General features: G+C 35.8%; 1 protein-coding gene across 5 annotated transcripts in view; it reads left to right on the top strand.

Annotated features, from left to right (window-relative positions):
• ATRNL1 (attractin like 1) overlaps window positions 1-15,320 on the top strand; it is a 427,695-nt gene that overhangs the window by 273,419 nt on the left and 138,956 nt on the right. The window contains exon 27 of one of the 5 annotated variants that reach the window (XM_030276508.4): window positions 9,415-9,576. The exons of the other annotated variants lie outside the window; for them this stretch is intronic. Coding sequence (XP_030132368.4) covers window positions 9,415-9,561 — 147 coding nt within the window. The 3' untranslated portion in view covers window positions 9,562-9,576. Of the gene's footprint in view, window positions 1-9,414; window positions 9,577-15,320 lie in introns of those variants that run through there. 5 annotated transcript variants of the gene reach the window in all.

The raw sequence follows: 15,320 nt of genomic DNA on the forward strand, positions 1-15,320 counted from the left end.
TGGTTCTTTTGTCAGTAATGGGTCTTCATAAGTGGATCTGGTCCTCAGACTCCCAAAGGATGATTTTGTCCCCTGTGCCTGCTGGTCCAGATGATGTCTGAGACTTTTGGGAGCTTTGTCATTGTCTGGCTTGTGGCTAAAGGATGTGCTCTTGGCTGTGCTCCAATAATAATCTGTTCAGTTGCTCCATGTCCTGGAGCCTGGGGATGAGGAGAGGGTGACTAAACCAAATAATGAAGCCTCTCTTCTTATTGGCTGGACGGCAATTCTGTACAATAATAAAATAAAGTAATTAATGTATCTTAATTATAGTCCTCTTTAAAAATCCATTGCCTTAGCATATTTTTCCAATAATGTGCAACAAAAAAACAAACCCAGAAAATATACAGATGCAACTTTGTTAATAATTCATACACACATTTTAAGTGCAGTTTGGATAAGGTACAAAAACAGAGGAAGTACTGAGCACTTTTTTCTTCTTTTCATTGACTTGGTTATATTTTTTTAATATTCTGTTTCACATTGTATTGCTTTGAGGATCATGAAGGCCACCATTACCTATCTTCAGATTACACTGCAAAATGCTGATTTCTTTAAATTGCAACTAACTTGTCAGCAGTAAAAGTAGCAAAGATTTTGAAATGTATGAAAAGATATCTTGTTTGTGATATCTAAGTTTGTGATAGCCATGTATCTTTCTGTCCAGAAGAGATTTTAAGAAGCCTTAGGATTTGGCATTTCATTTAATTTCATAAATCAGAAAGAAGCTAACCGTAGGCTTCCATTCATTTTCTTCCAAAATTTGGGGTGGGGGAAGTAAATGATTTAAAAGCAATTAGCTGCATGCATATTGTCCTGGCAAACCATTCTATCCCTTTGCTATGTAAATTTTGAGGCAAACATGATTTATGTGTCTCGTTGATATGAAACAGGGGAAAACCAAGGCTGCCCTTCTAAACTGATGTAGGTTGCTTTCCATTCTAATTTTATTGTTATAGAAAAATAAGACAATTAAAAAATCACTTTTTAAAATAAACTAAATATCACTAAATAATATTATTATTTATTCATGCTTAGTTAAATATAACTGTAACATGAAATAAATGATTATCTGTTTTGGATATAATTTCATCATAAGGCCTTTGAAGGTCATTTGGACTACACAACTAATTAATGTTTTATTTCCAGCTTTCCTTAATTATTCTTGCCAGATGGTCCTTTATTTGTGTTATTGCTTGGAGTTTCCAGCTGAGGTTGTTTGATTGTTGAAGAAAAATATGTGATGGCACCATAAGATAACTGTAATTGAATTGTTAGGTATGTTAGAACATTCAAGCCTTCTGTCCCTGCTTTAGCCACATCTGGGAAATAAGTTTGTTAACAAAGTGCTTTGGCACCTCATTGAATACTTGATGTGATATATGAAAATGTTTAGAGCAAGCTCAATTAGCATAAAAGCCTGTAGAAATAGAGCTCTGGTAGCTTCTCATTCATTTATGAATTACAAAATCTTCTGGGGAAAATGCACAAATGGGTAAATTACCAGGTGGTTGGTTTTGTTTAGGCTTTTCTTTGGTGGTGTTTGTTGGCATCTGACTTCCTTTTCTCACTTCTAGACAATATTGCTTTTGTGTTTATAAAGAAAAAAGGAAATAACAAAAAACTAAATAATGTGATGAAAGCATAATTATAGTCATGCTATTTGGCTATTAGGTTGACTTTGGTAAATAACATCTCAGGAGTGCTCGTTTCAAAAAGGGTTAGGTACAACACTGGCAGATGCCAGATTTGGGACCAGGAACGTGAATGCAGCATTTACATTAAACTGTTTTGATTTAATCAGTCATCAACATTGTTTGCATTGTGCTAGTAAATAAGTATCACACTTATTCTTTGAAAGTCCCATGGTGCCAGGTTCTATATAGCAGCAAATAAACATGCATGTTCTAAAAAAGCAGAGGAAGCGAGAGGAAAAATGGTGCATGATAGTACACAAGTGCACAATTTTGTTCCATCTCTTTCCCAGCCATTCTTTTCACCATTCTTCTATAATCATCAATTTCTATATGCAGTTTTGGGAAATGGAGATGAGTTTACAGAAGATGTTGGATATGCTTTATAGATATGTGTGTCAGGGGTAGCTGGGATGAACTGAGGTATTTGGGTGGGAAATTGCTAATGGTTGAATAAGAAAGGTATTGACACAAAGGTTCAAGATCAGAAGGAAAATTTTGCTTATCTAGAAAGTGAAAAGTGAGGTGTATCTTTGTTTCATTCATAGCTGTGTCCTTCAAGATGTTTGGGGAAAATGTTCTGTTAATACAAAAAGGGTAACTACAAATCAGAAATTTCAAGAAAAAACTTGCCATAACAATGGATAAGAGTTTGTTGAATAAGAATAGAGATTACTTTCCTCTGTTGTTTTCTTTTGTTTTTTGTTAACCAGCATATTAGAAAACACTCTGGAAGAAAACTATCAATTCTGGTTGTGGAAATTAGGTCCCAGTGTTGAAAATATCGATGTGCTATACCAAATTTCACCAGTCTAGCACAGCATTTAGAAATATTGGTAAATTTTGTGCTGCCTCTTGCTACTGGACTATGTGTTTAGCAGCACAGTGTATCTCCTTAGCAAATCCTCCCTCATTTGAGGAGTGGTTTAGCTGAGTAGCAGAGAAATCCTCTCCCCATCAGCCAGTATCAGAGATGTGTGTTCTTGGCTTCTGGGTGCTCTGAGCGTAAAACTCTCTTTGAATGTTGGGGAAGATGGGAAGCAGCTGCTGCCTTTCAGAGCACAAATGTAGGGCTTTCAGGATGGAGCCCACAACACAATGCAGATGCATCGAATTAAGGTTCTGCCCACTGGTGTCTGATACTTCCTCTGTAATTCCAGCGTTTTGTGCTTTAACTCGTTCGGCTGTTAGAAAGTTATAAATATGCATTTTCTGAATTGCTGCTCCGAAAAATGGGGCCCTGGAGCTGGTGGTAACATATCTGCAGCAGTGGTAGAGCGAGTGGGCACTTCTGTCAGCTGCAGGAGAGCTGCCCATTCATATTTAAATCCAGTCCTTGTGCCAGAACTGCACAGCAAACTGTTCACAAGCTCATCTTCTCCAGTGCTAAGCATGCAAGTCTCTGAGCCAGCAACAAAAGAGACACATGAATTTCTGTAACCACCAGTTAAACTTACCAGAAACTGCTTTTAGCCACTGGTTACCCAAATAAATGCAATAGGTAAAATAAAGAAGACTACCAGGGGATTTCACCTTAGTAATTTTAGAACTCTTTTCAGTTTTAGCTTTCTTCTTTTTATCAGTTCACCATTTCTCTGCTTTCCACATCCCTCTCTTACTATACAAACCAAATTACATACTATACAAACAATATTGCATGATATTTTAAAATAAAACTTATAGGATTGTAGATGAACTTTCACTCCTTTCCCCTCTTTTTATCTGGTGTTGCAAAATAATAAATTGATGCTGATGCCCCCAAGTTCCATAAGCAGCCTTGTCATCCATGTACTGAACTCTGCAGCTTTACAGACAGTCTTTTCTAAAGTCTCCCAAGAGGTTCTGCACTCTTCTGTTTCCACTCAGTGCAGCAGGAAGGAGGGTGGCCAGCTGGGAAGAGAGACAAACCATAACAGCAGCGAGCTGACCTCTGACTCCAGGATCTGTGTGAAGGGGAGGTTGGTCCCAGACGGTCTCTTACCGCAGCAGGATATCCCAGTGTGAAATGCCAGCATGAAATTACTGATTATCCTGCTTTTTAACTTCAGGATATGCTGCTGACTCTGTATTTTCATAAAGTCACCATCATGCTACAGAAATATTTGCAGGAAGAGATATTATCTTGCCCTTTTGACGTTAAATTGTATCAGACCAATTTAGTAATCTTTTGTAACACTTATTTTAATACCTCTGCCTTTTATAAGGATTTATAAAAATGCGGTGCAGAAAAAAGTCTCCAAGCAATAGATTAAGTGGGTTTTTTAACCTTATTGTGTAAACCTCTAAATGCTTTGACATTACATATGGTTTTTCATGGTGTAGAAGATCAATATTAGTGTTTCTTCATGCCCACAATGCAAGATGTATTACTCAAGGTGCATGACATACTACCTCACCAAAGTACCCACTGAGATTTGTAGGTGGTGTTGGGTTACAACTGTTTTTTTCCTGGAGGCTAAAATTGCCTAAATCTTGTCTCTCGCTGTTCTGTTTTTTCCCTCATTATATATTTAAGAGAGTCAAATCATTCATCATTCTCAATTACTGGGATATAATTCACTGCATGCAATGTGAGCTACAGACCAGATGCCTGGAAATTCCTGCACTGACCAATAATCTTAGGTCCCACTACACATTCTGTTTTTAATACAACAGTAAATGTTTGTTTCCTATTGAATTATTTGCAGAAGATGCATCCCCATCAAAGGTTCGTCAGGCAGGTGGTTATCAGAATGGGACTCAATCAGGGAGACTCAGAGCAATATAAACATTCTGAGCTCTGCTCCTTTTAACAGCCCATAAAATGCCAATAACATTTAAAAGGAATAACTTGATTTTGTTAAAGGGCGGGATCTGTCATGGGAACTTGAGGCTGCAAGGTGTTTAAATGAATGGCTCATAGTGAACTGGAAGTCCTGCCCTCTATTTCTATTGGTACTAGGGTAAAAGGTGCTTTCATTTTACAAGTGTTTCAGTTTGTCCATGTTCTCCTCTGCTGTTGTTGCATAAAATAATACATGCTTCATGATTTCATGCAGTAGATTCTTTAGAGCTTAGATACAAACATCACACAAAATTAAAAACGCTCTGTGTGAGCAACCTGTTTTAATTTTGAATTTTTTTATTTGCTGTACATTCACATATTTTGTGCCAATTCATGAACCATAGAAACAAATATGAGGTACTAAAGAAGTTTAAAGGCTGGGGGTTTCTTCAGACAATGAAGTCTCAATATCTGGTGGAATGAGGATACAATGAAGTATCAATATCAAGAGGTCAATATTTGCAGCATTTTTGGGTTTTAAATATGAATCTGTAGCATCAACTCAGTTTGTGTCCAACAGAGCATTTACATGGAATAGTTTTTGAAGAGCTAGGAGGGAAGTTGTTCTGTTGAGTAAGGCCCCACCTTGAGTGCTGTGCTCAGTTTTGGACCCCACATTTCTAAAAATACATTGAGGTGCAGTAATGTGTCCAGAGAAGGACAGTGGGGCTGGGGAAGGGTCTGGAACTCAAATCTGGAGGAGTGGCTGGGGGAGCTGGGGTTGTTTAGCCTGGAGAACAGGATGCTCAGGGGGAACCCTATTGCTCTCTGCAGCTCCCAGACAGGAGAATGTAGTGAGGCGGGTGTTAGTCTCTTCTGCCATGTCTCAAGTGAAGGGATGAGAGGAAATGGCCTTAAGTTGCAGCAGGTTCTGATTAGATATTATGATTTTTTTTCTCACTGAATGAGAAGTCAGACACTGAGATAAGTTGTCCAGGGTAGTGGTAGAGTCACTGTCTCTGGAAGTGTTCAAGAGGTGTCTGGATGTGGCACTTGGGGGTGTGGTTTAGGGATGATTATGGCAGTGCTGAGTTCATATTTGGATGAAATGGTCTTGATCTCATCCAACCTTGATGATTCTGTGATAAGGTTGTGATGGTGTGGGAATCAATACTGCTCATTCAGCTCAGCACACCAGTGACCTTGTTATCCCAGTTTTCTGGGAAAGTATTGTCAGAGATGTATTTTAAGGATTGATGGGAAGGTTTCAATGGGTGAAATTTTTGGGGTAGCCTGAGGAATAGTGTAGGGGAAGGTGCAAATGGTCTTCTAATTTCAGAAAGCAGCATTAATGATTCAGTACCCATAATGATAACATATGAAAAGTGCTAGATAGGAGAGAAGAAATTTCAAGAGGTTTTGAAATTGAAGGCAAGTAAAAGGTATTGGAAATGATAGGGAAACCAAGGAACCAGGTGTTAAGTAAAAGATGATATGATCAAAGTGATGACAAGGTAATGATGTCTCTAGAAATGCCTTGAATAGATGTAAGTGGGCCAGGATTGCATTCGTTAAGGCAGGTGAGAGCTGCAGTGGTTGAGTTAAAAGCTCTCACATTAGTGAGAAACAGAATTGTGAGAGTTATTGAATATGCTTACACAGTTCTGTGGTTGTTTTAATCTGTGGTGTTGGTATTTGCAAAGCTAGAGCTCAGCTCAACTAATCATTCCACTCCTTTTTAATTGCTGTTCTGTGAAATACTGCAATTGTCAATTTTGTTGTTGTTCATTGACACTCCTAGAAACGGAGAAGAAATTTATTCAGGTTAGCCCAAGTGATTTTTTTTTTTCCTCGTGGATTCTCACTTTTATAAGCTATCAGGGGAAATTAAATGCAAAGTTTAACATGACATGTATTTTTAATAAAGGCAAAGAAAACTTGAAAATGAAAAATTAGGATCTTACACTTCAGCGCAATTCACTGTCTAGAAGAGGATTTTTTATTAAGTCATGTGCCTTTTTTAATTTTTAAGACTGATGCATGAGTAAGATAGATAGAAAACCACAATTAGAATTATTCCTCTGTCTTATCTGGAGCAGCATGCTCTGATTACTAAGTTAGTACTTTCTGGAGCATCACACTCTCTGAGCCTGTCTTGTTAATAGTTCTCACTGTGGGTAAATATTATCTGGATCAAATAGCAGCAAATGATGACTAGTGCCCTCAGCAGCAGGCAGTTATGCAAAGTTCCTTCTTTGGGTTTTTTTTGTGCCAAAGAATAATTTAATTATAGATATGACTTAGAATAGCTTAAAGAGGAGAGAGAGTGAAAACTCAAGCTAGCTCAAATATAAAGAATAAAAATTAAAAATAACTGGGAAAATTATGGGGTGGTTGTACTAGCAGGTTTCTTTATGCTTTGTTGTGTTTTTAAATCTACAATTGGAGATGGCTGAGAGGCTTCTCTAGAACAGGAGCTGGATTCAGATGTTTTGACTTGCACTGTAGAGAAATTTATATTAATGTAAAATAAAAAGGAAATATATATTTTTAAAAGAAGAAGGTTCTATGGCCATCTTTATGAACATTAAGGAGCCTGATGTAGTTAGTTTCCATATATGAGGAAAATGTGATTAAATGGAAATGGAAGAACTTGAGTTACTTTTGAACATGACAATATGTCATGTGACATTTTGGCTCAATGTCTAGTTTCCAGTTGTCCCATAAAGGTGATTATTTGCAGACAGCCCTTGTTCCCTCTGGCCTGTATCATTTCTGTCATATAAGTGTGGTGCTTTGACTTTATTTAGTTTAAGTGAAGAATGTATGGAACAGCACAGCCTTTCCCTGCAAAGTCCTCCTGCTGCAGACTTTGCACGTTTTTCTGTCTCAGCTACTCTAGAAATTTAAATATTTCCAAGTGTCTACAGGAAGTTTGATGATGTAAATGCTATCAGGACTGAATAGTGATGATTTAGGAAAAATGAAGTCATATTCAATTCATATAGTGAAGTGAGATATCAAAAAACCCAAGCCCTCAGTTTTCAGTTGCTTAGTCAATGCCTTTCCCAACAGTCATTCTCTCTTTTCTCCCCCTTTAGTGGAAGGTCATGTTTATAAAAAGCCAGAAATTCTTTTACGGGATTTGCTTGTGTTCAAAAAGAAATCAAACCCCTGAGACTGCAGTGGGCTTCACTGGGAGATGTGTAAGAGTAAAGATTAATCAAATGGAAGAAGGACTTCATGTTTTCTTTGGGAAATCTGTGATGAGTTCACCTGTGGGTTGTTTTTCCTAAATAGTGTATAATGAAAATCAAACTGGTTCATGTTAATATCTGTAATACTGAAATTAACTTTGAATATTATGCTGCTCTAACATTACATTTAACCTGAGATCTGATGGAGAAAATAAGAAGTATTAAAGAAATGTAAATTCAATTTCCAGACTTTTGTTAGTCCTCAGTTATCAGGGGTTCCTGATTATTCTTAAATACCAATGGAAGTGCTATCACTTGCTTGAAGTAATTTCATATCATATATAACTTACTTCTGCATGACTACTTCAAAGGTTTAGTAGCACACATTAAGTCTAATTGTAAAAATAATTTCCTTTATAAGAGAATAGTTTTCCACTTAAACCAAAATTAGAAATGATACAATTATATTTGCAATGAATAAGAGTCTTGCTTCTCAATTTGAAAATGAATTATGTGCATTTCAACGTTACTTGTATTTGTTTTAAGACTTATGAGGAAATTTATGACGATGACTATAATAATGAATAACCACTTTATACAAACACACATAAAATTCCTTTAAGTATTGTAATTAAACATTTAAAGATACACGCTTTCTGCTCAATCTTTTGTATATCACATAGATAGAGTAATTAATGGATAAGGAAGTTGATAATTGAATCATATGATCTTTAGCTGAAGCTTTATAATTTGTAGCCTTAGGTACTAAATACCCCAAACATTTTCTTCCTAAAGCAATGGTGGTTACACCATTGTGTTGTGACCCAGCCTTATCATGAATTTTCTGAAATCTGGGAAGCCTGAGGTCCTTAAAATTGTTCAGCTATTCATCTCCTTCTAGAGGAGGGAGTATCTCCTATTTCTCCAGTGATCAGATAAAACTTTTCATCTTCTGTAACAAGTAAAGAGATATTGTGGTTATGGAAGAAGTAGATATGGAATGTATTTTCTTCAGGAAACTGTCAAGGAAAGCTGGAGGAGGCAGCAGCTACATTGCAAAAGAGGATCATAGTCCTGGAAAACTGGAGAAATATATATTGATGCCAAACTGATTGTGATTTGAAAGTTAAGATGGAGGTGTGAAAAGCAAGGTCTTCATCTATTGACAAATAAGATCTGTTGAAGACTTAAAATACTTCTCACACTCTGCTTGATTTTAGCCATGTTTCATGAGACTCCTATGTAACTTCTGAGCTCTGCAATTCAAAGTACAATCTGGTTTTAGAGAATCCAGAGAACAATATTACGTTAAATATCTTGTGCAGTGTTTTTTATAATCCATGGCTGTATAGCAAATGTCCTTAGAAAAACAGGGTCGTGAATCCAGATCTTGCTGTTCTGAAGCAGTGACCTATTCAGGAGACAGAACCAAAATATTTGTTCTTTATATTATCTAGCCATGGTCCAGACTGGCTTACACTGTTTTCTTTAAAAGAACATCCTTAGTTTCTCTGAGATTTTAAGGGTAATTTTGAAAGGATTTTCTTTCCTCCCACTTCAAGGGTCTAGTGGAACCCATCATATACAAAATATGATGTCACCAGGAAAGAGAGCATACAGTGTAGACTGCTTTCATCAGTGTGCTGATGACCTGGGGCTCTGGGATTTATTTTCATTAAACTTTATCAGTAGAAAGTCTCCTTTGTCTCTGCCTTCACAGAGTGTTTGTGCAATTCTGGATGACAATGAGCTGGTTAATGCTGAGGATGTGCTCTGCAGCATGGAAAGGAGTTCCTGTGAGGATAACAGTTTGCATTCCCAGTTCCTGCAAACCTGTGGTCACATCATCCAAATATGGAGAAAATAGGAAGCAAGAAGATAACAGATGACCCTCTCATTTTAGCAGCTGCCACCCAATTCCTACCTGCTTTTTATACTATTTAGATAGCTGAAGAAATATTGGAAGTGCAAGTATAATGTGTTTTGTTCTAAGGTTGTAGAATCTTCCGCTCCTGGAATTTATCAGAAAAGGAGGAAATATGTTTTGTTCCAGTCCATGTATTTTGGAAGGGGTAGGCATGCTCAGGAATGTGTACAAATAGAGATTTATCTGTAGACAAATAATTGTCTTCTTTTACTGCAATGAAAGAGACAGCTTTAAGATAGAAATAAGGGCAAGAAGATGTGTGAGTGAGCTATCAACCTGTAATTTAATTTAGTGTAGTCAAATATTAACTGTGGAATGAAAACTGACACAGCATAGATTTATCAGGTGAGGCTGCAAAGTACATTGCAGATTATGTCTTTGAAGCTAATGGAACTTTCTTCATGTATACCTTAGTATTAAAATATTTAATTTTAAATAACTTGCATTTCTGTGCTGGTCTTGCTGTTCTACCACATGCTTTGCAAGATATCAATATTTTCTTTAGAATTAGTTTTATCAAAGTAAATATTTACAAAATATTTATCAAAATATAGTCAAAATATTATCAATATTTTCTTTAGAATTAGTTTTATCAAAGTAAATATTTACAAAATATTTATCAAAATATAGTCAAAATATTATCAATATTTTCTTTAGAATTAGTTTTATCAAAGTAAATATTTACAAAATATTTACTTTTGAAAATTACTAAACTTTTTTTTCAAATAAAAATGAAGGATTCAAATGTTTTTTTTTAATACTTAGGTTTTTAAATTAATTTGTAAATATTTAGCAATATTTTATAAAAATACATGGTGGTAGCACCTAATTTCAGTACAACACATTAATGTTTGTGCTACTACTTGGTGGTCTGGCATTCTGTGAGGTAATATACTTCTAGAAGTAAGTTTACACTTGTGTTCGTGTTCATTACAAGTATTTTCTTTCCTGTTTGATTCCTGGAATTTTTCATTTTGATTGCAATTAGCTCAAGGCCAGCCCTGTAGTACCTTGGCTTCTCAGGTATCACAGATAATGTACCAACCTCTGCATGATCCTCATTTTCTGAAGTTAGGCATCAAAACTCCTCATGCAGCTAATCTGAGAGAGGAACGTGTGCCCCCATAACGAGCAGGTGAGTGGGGAGTGAGGTTTAACTGAGATTAGAGATAGCCAAAAGGAAATGCTGTGCAGAGTTTAATCCTATTACTGCCACACCTGTTTACCAGATAATTTTATAAGAGTTAGAAAGTGAAAGTTTAAACAACTTTTTAAATTTTTTTAAATACTATACAAATAATTTGTTTAATAAACAGGATCACTATAATCTAAAATAATTCCTCTCTTGCCATAGCAATCATTAATTACAGAAGTCTTTGTGATTTTATGCAAAACCAAGAATAGCTTAAAATTAGTCCTTAAAATATCTGATCTGAAAAGTTTATTTTGTCATTAAAATGACTTCAGTTTAAACCATGCCTTTGAGAAATGCCTCTACAAGGTTTCTAGCTTAATGAAATAGCTGAGAAAATATCTGGCTGTTTACTTTGGAAACAGGAATGTACATTTTTATTTAATCCCTCTGTAACTAGGAAAAGTTATCCAGACAAGATAAGTTTCTGGAATATTTGCAAGCACAGTACCTACTGATACAAAGTGTGCTGAAAGGGAAGCTTCTGTCAGTTTTCACAGCCTGATTTTAAACAAAATCCTACATTTATTGTTTTGCCCTTCAGTGAGGGACTTTTTGATAAGGCAGAAGCTAATGGCCTAAAATTATACATTTATCTGTCAAAATTAAATTTAACATGCACATTTGCTTAATATATAACACAGTATAGAAAGAGGAACAAATGCAGACAGATGTTTTTCTTCTCTGTTATGTATTGCCATGCACATGGTAGTGGTATTAGTGATAGTGAAGCTTGCTGGTATAAATTGTTTATTCTGTGTATATTAGTCTGGGTGCTGATCAGTGGCACTTATGCTCAAGCCAAGAGGAAATTTTGAGTAGAGTAAGAATTCCCATATATGTACATTTATTATATTTTCATAGTCTCTATAATAATTCTACTGTAAGAAAAAAAGAGTTTTTTTTCTGTTCAGAAAGAATTTCTTCTGAACAGTCCTCCGACACAATATATGTTAAATTTACCTTTTTAGCTACAGTGTGCTTTGATGCTTTTGTGACTCAGTTTTGGTAACTGCCAACCTGTTGTCCATTTACCAACAGTGATGCTTAATCCTTTGATAGTCACCTGTTTTCTTTGATTTTTAGCTATTTGGGAGCTCTTTCAGGCAGGGCTTGTTTTTTACTTCTGTCAGTCAGAAAAGACACTTGGTGCTGAGGACATTAAATTGGGCTGTTTAAGTGGTACTTGAAAGTGCTGCCATTAAAATGCTCTGCCTCACTAGGAATGTTTTAGTTTCTGAGCATTTGATATTCAGAGTTGCACTTCAACTGGTGTATGCATTATTTTCACTCATAAAAGCTTGGGTTGCTAATCAGACAGAATGATTTTGTAATAATTGCCCTTTAAATGAGGTCTGCTTGATTTTGGTTTTTTTTTTTAATGATTGAAATTTTGTTCTTGACTATGAAATGTGAATGCCGTTTTCTATTTTAGTTAAAAAGAAGGTGGGAAAAACTACTTGAAATAAGTCATCTATCCTTGCAAAGGTGTTTGGCAGCTGTACCTAACCAGACACAGATTTCCACAGTCAGTGCAACAGTCAGATGTTCTGCAGGAGTGGTGAATGAAGGGGCTATTTCAGCCTTTCCTTTTAGCACTGCTCACATGCAGCAGTGGCATTGGCAGGCATAACATTTTTGTAATTCCATGAACTCGATGTCTTGAGGGTGTGAGTAAGCTTTGGGACACAGAACTCATTTGTTTCCTTTTCTTAAATGTACCCAATGATATGACCAGTGAGCTGATGATCAACTAAGACAGTGAAAGAGTTAGGATTTTTGTGTGATCAGTGTGTGTATTTCAAAGGAAAACATGTGGCTCACAATCTCCTGCTAGCTCATTCAAGTGAGGAATGCTTCTGCATGTGATTCTTAGTAACTGAGGTAGCACAGTGCTGCTTTGTTCAGGGTGGGAATGCACACCCCATGTAAATGGAAAAACAAACCATGCTGTTGTTTAGCAAGACTTAAACATGCAGAAATTGTTATATGACTCCAAAAGGCATCAAGGCATTCACCCACATAGTATTTTGTCACTTTACTCATGATTATCAAATATATATAAAACTGTTTCTTGCTTTCAAAATGCTTCAGTTTGCTTTGTAAAGAAATGTAGTAGGCTGCTGTCCTGCTGGTGGGTGGAAGTGCATCCTGTAGCTGCTTCTGGACCTGAGGATAGATTTCCTTAAAAGCAGCTTATTACAATAAAATTAGAAAACTGTCAGGTACATACAATTGGATGATATTTCAGATAGTAAACAAAACCAAAACACAAGATAGAAAAGGAAGTTACTCTTTCTTGGAAAGACTGTTTTCTTTCACTTTATATATCCAGGTAAAAAGCTCACTGGCAATCAATTCAGAAGCCCATGGAATATTTTCACCAGAGGTCATAGGTTACCTCTGATGATACATCCTTAGACTGTTCTTCTCATCTCATAAATATCTCTTATTTACCAGAATGGCAAGAATTACTGGTTGAAAGTACATTATTTTAGAACTAGAACTTTTGAACTGTGTGTAGTGTTGGTTTCCATTTGAAGATGTGAAGCAAGTGACAAAGGTTGGTTTTGTAGCTGCATTTGACTTGTTGGTACGTTATAAACCTGGGGTTCTTTTTAATAATTAGTTTTTTTAATCTATTGCATAGATTATTTGGAAAATATTTTTTAGTTTATGTAGCTTATGGCTTTGTGTTATCAGTAGTCTTCAAATAAAATAATGTATTTTTTTTAATCTTGGGCTTTATAGGAGTACAAATGTGATTCTAAAAATCTTCATCCTAGGGGAGATATTTTACATTTCATTTAATCTCGCTTGTTATATTAAAGTACTAGAAAACCCTTTCAAGTTTTATCAATGTGGAACTGTTCACAATTTGTACATGGTAATGAAGAGTCATGACATACCTTTGCAGAGATGTTTTGTTTGTTTGTTTAATAAATTGTATCATCCCATAGTATCAGAATTTCAGTTAGTAATTCAACAGATAAGTCTAAATAAATTGAGTTGGCAGGGACCCACAAGGATCATGGAGTCCAGCTCCTGGCCGTGCACAGCACCATCCCCAAGAATCACTTCTTGCCTAAGATATATATATTATATATATATATATATGTATATAGATAAATAATGTCTGCTACTTATGATGTTCTGTGTATCATAAGGTAAATCCTGTGAATGGCTGTGCTTTATTCTGATAGTTCATGAACAATTTCAGTCATTGTTCATGAATTCATCAAGACTAACATTTTCCTCAGAGCTGGTTGCTGTAGCACTATTTATATAGTCCTGTAGTGTAATTTTGGCTCACTAAATAACTTTCCCTCAGGAATTATGATCAAAGTGCTTTGTGCCTTTAGTTATTGTCAGTAACCAGGACAGTTTCTGCTGGAGTCTTTGGTAAGGGATGATTTATGATGTTTTGCTGGAGGCCACACAGGGTATCTTTGTCTCTTGAGACGTGGGGAGCTCCCTCATGGCTTAAGACAATTTCTAAGTCTTGTACTTTATTAGCATCTGCATGTATTCACCCTGTATCAGTATCTGAAGTTAAGTAACATGACAAAAGCTCTTTGTGTTTTTCTATTTTCCTCTAATTGTTTGTTCTAATAAACTAACTTTTGGTGTAAAAAATGAACGAGAAGATTCAGAAGTTAATGAGTTTAAAGAAACATCTGTTAGAAGAACTTTCATTACCATACATTTCCAGGGAAATCAGAACATAAGGCAGGACAGCTGATGAAGAGCCTGTTTGGCTTAAGCAAATGAATCATGTGGCCCAGGAAGGAGGATCAGCTTTTCAGTCAGATCCTAATAAGCATTGCATTGTTTTTGGTAGTTAACCCCAGATGCTAAGCTCGTGTCAACTGCATTGTTCTATCTTTTTTCTCATGCCAATGTGATATGTTCTTCTTGGCAGGATCTACTTTTCCTGTTATTTTTTCAAGGCACCATACCCAGTACATTTTATCCAATGAGCTTAAAAAATACTTGTCTCTTGTCTAGAATCTAAAATGTTTTCCAGTCTCTAAAATTAAATTTCTTAAATCAACTTAATGCCATGCTATAAAAGAAAAGAAAGAGTGGTGCCTTCTGTATTTAAAAAAAAGATATCTCAGGGTTTTTTTGTATAATGTATCTTTTTATTTCTCCCTCTCTCCCTTTATGAAACTATTAAAAAGTTAAAACTGCTTTTTGTACAAGGGTTTATAGACATACAAAGTTAGCTTTTGTACAACAGACACTCAGGTGAAAAAAATAAATGTAACAATACTTCTCACACAGTGAAACTTAAAGCACATTTATGAATCACTCAGGCCCAGATTTACTGTTCTGCAGCCAGAACTTGCATTCTGACATGGCAAAAAACATATAATGAAATGAATATATGTAATTATAACACAGACAAGAGTCCTGAAGTTCTCATTGAAGCTCATCCTCCGTTAGAGCACTGATTGATTTAAACAGCTCCTCATTAACACAGAGATACTGAGTTTATGAAAAT

This window comes from Taeniopygia guttata, chromosome 6, assembly GCF_048771995.1.
Source record: "Taeniopygia guttata chromosome 6, bTaeGut7.mat, whole genome shotgun sequence".
NCBI classification, from domain to species: domain Eukaryota; kingdom Metazoa; phylum Chordata; class Aves; order Passeriformes; family Estrildidae; genus Taeniopygia; species Taeniopygia guttata.